The 7,258-nt window shown below is 46.0% G+C and overlaps 1 protein-coding gene across 1 annotated transcript; it reads right to left on the minus strand.

The window, feature by feature from the left end:
• Positions 1-4,622: 4,622 nt before the first annotated feature.
• On the minus strand, positions 4,623-5,739 carry Ccl21 (C-C motif chemokine ligand 21). The gene is made up of 4 exons (XM_005362048.2): positions 5,610-5,739; positions 5,400-5,520; positions 5,125-5,307; positions 4,623-5,044 (listed from the first exon to the last, which is right to left on the minus strand). Exons 1-4 carry the CDS (start codon positions 5,674-5,676, stop codon positions 5,014-5,016), a joined length of 402 nt encoding a protein of 133 aa, XP_005362105.1. The 5' UTR covers positions 5,677-5,739; the 3' UTR covers positions 4,623-5,013.
• Positions 5,740-7,258: the final 1,519 nt, after the last annotated feature.

Here is a 7,258-nt window from a genome sequence, read left to right on the forward strand (position 1 = left end):
AAAAAAAAAAAAAAAAAAAAGAATTAACAAGGAAGGAGCGAACCAAGGGAGGCAAGAATAGTCATATTCTGTAGCAACTCTAACAACAGAGAGCTGGTCTAGCGTGTGTGTGTGGCTGTGTATGTATATAAGTGTGTGTGTGCATGCACATGCGTGTGTGTTCCTTTCATGGAAGAGAGAGTGCTGAAATAATTTAAAATAAGACATTAATAACTTCCTGAATGGCCCCAAGTATAGCTTACTGTTAGGAGGTAATGCTGAGTCAGCTAGTAAAAACAATGATTCAGCATTTAAGACTGCTTGCTATTCAATCTTGTTCAGATCCTAGCACCCACATAACAAGCTGGGTGTCTAATGCAAGTCTGTAAACCTAGCTCTAAGGCAGAGCGAGCCGGGAACTGCTGGGGCTGCAGCCTGGCCATGAAAACATGAGCCTCAGGTTCGGGGAGGAACCTTCTTTCGAAGGTATAGGTGGACACAGGTAGAAATAGGACATTTGATGTCCTGTTCTGACCTCAGTGTGTGTGCTGAGGCTCGTACACCTGCGTGCACACACACATACACACAACAAATAAATAAACCAACAATAAGGTACTTTAGTACTTCAGAGCTAGAAGAAAACCCAAGATTCCAGAGATTACAGAGTTCTCATGTTTAGGGGACAATTCTGTAAATTTTGGAGAAACTTTAATGGTTGTTTTTCCTTTTACATTTATAGTAGAATCCATGAATTGTTTTCTGCTACTCATTGCTCCGGTAATTGTGAGATCAATACTGTTGGTATGTGCAGGAAGAAGACACGAGAAATCCTTCAGATTTAGTTTCCTTTTATGGTTTGCGCTCATCTTTGGCTGAAGTGTTTACTTTTCTAACCAGCAGTTTTTTAATTTTGTTTTGTTTTTTTGATGTTACCTTTAAAAGAAGATTTTAAAAAAAATTTTATTTTATTTTATTTTATTTTATTTATTTATTTATTTTTTTTTTTGAGACAGAGTTTCTCTGTAGTTTTGGGGCCTATCCTGGACCTAGCTCTTTAGACCAGGCTAGCCTCGAACTCACAGAGATCGGCCTGCTTCTGCTAATGTATGCATCTGCATCTGTGTGTGTCTGTGTATATCTCTCTGTGTGTCTCTGTGTGTATCTCTCTGTGTGTCTCTGTGGGTATCTCTGTGTGTGTTTGTCTCTTCTCTGTGTGTCTCTGTGTGTGTCTCTCTGCATGTGTGTCTGTATGTATATATGTGTGTGTCTCTCTGCGTGTGTGTCTGTGTGTATATATGTGTTTGTGTGTCTGTGTGTGTCTTTGTGTGTGTCTCTCTCCGTGTGTATATATGTGTGTGTGTGTGTGTGTCTGCATGTGTATGTGGCCCATTGAGGCAGAAGAGGGCTAGAGGAAGCTTATAGCTACTTGAAACTTCAGGGGATCGAATGCCCTCTTTTGGACTTCTTGGGCACTGTATACTTCTGCACAAATGCATACACATAATTGAAAAAATAAATCTTAAATAAAAGAAAAACAAAAGGCTACATATGGCTGGGGCTGGTAGAGCATTGCAATTGAGCACTTAGATAGCATGCATGAGGCCCTAGGTTCAATCTCCAATATAGCTTAAAAAGAAATACAGAAAAGGGAAGAACTGAGTGACAGAGGAGAAGTGTGTGAGTGTTTGCATATATATATAAATAGATTATGATGTAAATATAGGGATCATGGTAATTATATGCAGAAGGTGGGTGACAAGAACTTTGGTAAGAGAGCTAAATCCCCACTTTTTATAGTAAGAAGTCTATTGATTATACTTCAGCGTGAATCAAGAAATAGTTAGAAGGATTTGGACACATGGAGTAGACTCCCAGAAGAAATAAATACCTTAAGAGGTAAAAGTGTTGGGGAATGGTATTGCTCAGAACAAGGTTCTCTGATGAAAAAATAACTGACTGCACGTTTATTGAGAGCAGGGCTTGAGGCCAGCAGCGGTCACAGAGGTGTGACAAACCATTTAGTGAACTCTGAGCTCTCCTCTCTGCCGTTCTTTCCTCTTTCCTTCTTTCTTTGGCACTGATCGCAGGGTCTCTCACGTTCTAAACAAGCATTCTGCCACTCAGATATATCCCCAGCCACAGCTTTTACTTAAAAGAATTTCTATTTTAAAGTTGAGACAGCTTTAGGAATGTGTCTCCAAAGCAATGTGCCTCACCCTCTCAGAGGAGTGGATGGGGTGGGATAGAGGGGGGACAGGTGGAAGGAACGGGAGGAGGAGAGGGAGCGGGACCTGGGATTGGTGTGCAAAATAAAAAAAGATAGTTTGTTTCTTTTTCTTTCTTTCCCCCCTTTCCCTCCCTCCATCCCTCCTTCCTTCCTTTCTTTCTTTTTTAAAGTTGAGACAGTGTTTTCTAGGCTAACCTTGAATATAGGTTACAGTCAAGTAGGCTGTTAGTGCACGTCTCTACCTCCCAAGGAGCTGGGATTACAGTCCCAAAGAGCTGGGATTACAGTCCCATACCAACAGGCCTGGCTAGGTTTTGCTTTGGCCTGATTTTCCTCTACTTTCTAGCAGATATGAGTTTGGTCAGGGCTGAGGATAGAAGCTTCTAGTTATTAAAGGCCCTTTTGTGTTTTGTAAAGTAAGCCTGGGAGGAGCTTAAACTCTGGAGGGCTCAGGAGAACGACAGACTTCTTTGGACTGTGGAGGAGACTGTCCTGTAGGTCCAGTCACTGTGGACACTGGGCTACAATTCCTGGAAGCCAGGGAAGTGACAGGCAAGTGGCTTCAGGGGTGTAGTGGGACATTCAGATCCAAGTCCAGAGGCTCTAGTGTCGTAATTCCCATCTCTCAAATTTGGCATAGATTTGAAGAGGTATAACCTAAGGGGACCATAGGAGTCAGTTTTCCCTGGCAATGTCCCAAGATGGCATGTTGTGGGGGTTGTTGGGTGCAGGCAGGAGGCCTCACACCCGGGCCTCCATTTGAGAGATGGGGTTCCTTGTGAGTGAGAATCTAACGCCAAGTTTTTCACTAGCATTCCGGTGTAGGGGCTTGGAGTGAGAATGACATTAATTAGATAGACAGCTAATGTGGTGTTAGTGCTGTGCACGTCTGAGCTTCTAACTGGGTAGTGATAGAGCACACCTTTAATCCCAGCACTCAGGAGGCAGAGGCAGGCGGATCTCTGTGAGTTTGAGGCCAGCCTGGTCTACAAGAGCTAGTTCCAGGACAGGCTCCAAAGCAACACAGAAAAACCCTGTCTTGAAAAAAACCATAAAAAAAAATTAAATAAGCTGGAGCCAAGTTCAGTAGCTGAGAACATTTGAGTTTGTAGGCCAAGGTCACCCCTGACTGCCTTGTCTTCACTAATCCCCAGAGGAGCGAGGGGCAGATGTGGACACTTGGACCATTTTGTAAGTGGTGTGGCCAACTCAGGCTCTGTGCAAAGGGTGTTGCTGTGTCCACCACTCACTGCCTAGGTCCCTGCCTTTCTCATCCTTCCTCCGGGATCTGTCCCCTGCTTTCTCACACCGCCATGGCTCCTAAGTGGTTTTCTTTGTCCTTGCCTGGAGATTGGAGGGTCTGTGCTCTGAGGTAGAAGGAAACCTGGCTGTAATCTTCTTGAAGGAAAGGTGGATTTATATTTGAATTCTGGACTCCCCAAGACCTGTCCCGGGAGGCTCATTACTTGGCTTCAAGAAACTAGAGGAGACAGTGGAGAAAATGACTCAGTGGGTAAGAACACTTGCTGCAAAATCAAAAGGACCTGAGTTCAAATTCCCAAGCAGCCATGTGAAAGTCTGGGATTGCAAGGTGGAGACAGGTGAATCCTAGTGGAGTCAAAATGTGAGCTCCAGGTTTACGAGAGAAGGTCTTAAAATAACAAGATTGAGAGATAAGGAAGCCACATGATGTTCTCCTCTGGCTTCTTCATGTTCCCCCACAAATGCAAATTTATAACACACACACACACACACACACACACACGCACACACGCACGCACGCACGCCTACTAACCACAACAGTAAAAGAGATTAGAGGAGCCTGAGGCTGTAGGTCCTAGCCAGCCACAGGAGAGAGGAAAAGAAGGAAGGAGGCTTTCCTAGCTGGAAACAAGCTAAGGGGTGCAAGGGACCCACATTGGGATAGAAAGAAATCACAACATGAAGCCAAAGAAGAGGCTGAGATGGGGTGGGGGGGGTGCTGCATTAAGCCGTCAGAAGGGAGTCCTCTGTGTCTTTGAAAAGGATCAGAGTCATGGGGTTACAAGAAACAGGCTTTTCATTCCTGGAGTAAGTGTGCGGAACAGGATGGGGCGGGGAGGGAGAGAGGCCTCAAAGGCCTGCAGAGCCATGGAGTGTGTGAGTGTGTGAGCGTGAGTGTGAGTGTGAGTTCCCACTTGTACTCTGGCTCTTTCCATCAGCAGTTCCCTCAGAGACCTTGGCCCGCCCTGACCATTAGCCTCCCTTTACCTATCAAGAATCTGGGCACCCTGGAGACAAAGCAACTGTTGCAGTAGGTAGGAATGTAGAGTTCACAGTTCTGAGCTCCCAGCTGGGACCTGGAAAGTATGGCTTCTCTCTGATATAGCATCGACTCCCTGTAAACACAAGCACTCAGGAACAGGTATTCCGGCTGAGGCTTGAGCAGCTTTTTATTCAATTAGGTATAAATCGTATTTGCAAGGAAAAGGATAGGGAGCCGGGGAGAGCAGGTCAGGTCTTGGGACCTGAGTGACCTCCTAGAGGGGACAGTCCTGCTGTCTCCTTCTTCATTCCCTGGGAGACTGTCTTTCTTCTGACTCTCTGGGTCTGGCCCAGGGAAGGCAGCTCGGCCGTACAAGAAAGGGATGACCATGCAGATGGGCTGGTTGAAGCAGGACAAGGGTGTGGCAAGGGCAGCAGGAGGAGGCTGCTCGGGGGCTCCTCAGTCCTTTCTGTTTTCTAGCCCCTTCTTTGTCCATGAGGTGGGGCATAAAGCCATGAAGAAGTTCACGGAGAATCTCCGGGGGTCCAGGGTGGTCACCGGGCTATGGAGCTCGGGTCTGTGTCGGTTCAGTCCTGGGAGGGCAGAAGAGGGGTGTGAGAGACAGGTGGGGAGGCAGCTCTTTGCTCCCCTCCCCACCCTTCAGCATCCTCACCTTTTGCAGCCTTTGGAGCCCTTTCCTTTCTTTCCAGGCTTAGAGGCTCCTCTGTTCTTCCTGCAGCCCGGATTTTGCTTCTCTGAGGTTGAAAGCTGGTCCAGCTGTCTCATCAGCTTCTGCACCCAGACTTCTTCAGGGTTGGCACATAGCTCAGGCTGAGAGCGCTTCCGGGGTGAGAACCTGTGCATTGGAGGGTGGTGAGCTCTGAGTCTGGCCCACCATAGCTCCCCTACTCCACCACCAGCCTGTACCCATCCCTCTTCTGCACTCACAGGATGGCTGGGAGGGCGCAGCCTAAGCTTGGTTCTTGCTTCCTGTAGCCTCGGACAATCCTGAAGGGAATCTTCTTCTGGCTGTACTTGAGGCAGCAATCCTGACCTCCGCCGTCACTGCCTGCATGGTAGGGGCACAGAATCAGAGGCAGCTCAGAAGGTGTCTCTTTAGCTCCCTTCTCCCAGCCAAAGCCTCTCCCTCTTTGGTACCTTGGGTCCAGGGGACGCAGAGAGCCAGGACCAGGATAAGGAGGCTCAGAGCCAGCGTCTGAGCCATGGTTGTGATTGAGTTGAGGGTGACAAAGCCGTGGATGAGATGGACAGCCTCAAGTTGGGGTCTGTGTGTGGGCTGCCACTGGCTAGCTGCCTATTTATATGCATTCTGACACTTGAGCTTCCCTCGCTCCCCCCCTTTTCCTGCAGCGGAGGGGAGGTGTCAGTGTGAACTCTAGCATACCGTCAGTCAGCCCCTAACTGCTTGTCTCCTCATCTCTTCCTGGTCCTTCCACACTGGCCCACAGGCTCCACACATTTTCCCTCCTTCCCACAGCTAACTGTCCAGCTAACAATGAAGAGTTCTTTATGTATCCCTGATAACAGGCCTTGATTTAGATGCACGACATGCAAATGTGTTCTCTAATCCTACAGGTTTCTTGTTGGTATGCACAAAGCCGAAAGGAAAGTTCTGTCCAGTCCAGTTTCCCCCCTCTCCCCTATGGCCTGGGATGCTGGTATCACAATAGCTCGTTTTAAAACAGTACCACCAGCTCCAGCCCCGTGAAGGTTTCCTCTGACTGTTTTTGTTTCTAAGTTTAAATCGTGTATTTATGTGTGTCTGTAAGTGGAGTGGTGGGTGAGGGTGCAGGGAACTGAACCCACGTCCTCTGAAAGATCAGTACCTGTTTTTAAGTGCTGAGCCATCTCTCCGTCCTTATGTTTTGTTTTGTTGCTGTTTTAATTGTTACTTTCACTTTTTGAGATTATAATTACACAATTTCCCTCTTGGGATTCTGATACAGACCGAACCAAATCTGGACAGGGATATCCTTTTATTTATTCAGGCCTGCTTCATTATTGATTGATTGATTGAGACTGGGTTTCTCTGTGGCTTTGGAGCCTGTCCTGGAACTAGCTTTTGTAGACCAGGCTGGCCTCGAACTCACAGAGATCTGCCTGCCTCTGCCTCCCGATTGCTGGGATTAAAGGGGTACACCACCACTGTCCGGCTTCAGGCCTGCTTTAATTAGCAATATTTTGTAATTTTCAAAGCACAAGTCTGATACCTACTTGATCAAGTTTCTAAGTATTCTGCTTTATGCAGTTATAAATGTAATTGTTTTCTTAATTTCCTTTTGGTATTTTGTTTTATTTATTTATTTATTTATTTATTTATTTATTTATTTTGAGATAGCCCTGACTTTATGTAGCCCTGGCTGGCCTGGGACTCATTCTGTAGACCAGGCTACCCTTGAACTTAGAGATCTGTATACCTCTGCTTCCCAAGTGTTGGGATTAAAGGTGTGCACCACCACACCTGGCTTACAGGACCCTCTTAGAGTCCCTATTTATGTCAAATTATAGTGATGCCCTTACTTTCTTTTCTGACTTTAATGGCTTGATCTTTTAAACTTTTTTATTATTTTATTTCATGCACATGCATGTTTTTGACTATATGTATCTGTGCACATGTGTACACTCATGGAATACTCATGGAAGCCAGAGGAGGATGTCAGATCACTTGGAACTAAAGTCATAGATGGTTGTGAGGCAGTGTGTATGTTTTGATAAATGAGCCTGAATCCTATGGAAGAGCAGCCAATGCTATTTTATTATTATTATTATTATTATTATTATTATTA

Source organism: Microtus ochrogaster, linkage group LG5, assembly GCF_000317375.1.
Source record: "Microtus ochrogaster isolate Prairie Vole_2 linkage group LG5, MicOch1.0, whole genome shotgun sequence".
NCBI classification, from domain to species: domain Eukaryota; kingdom Metazoa; phylum Chordata; class Mammalia; order Rodentia; family Cricetidae; genus Microtus; species Microtus ochrogaster.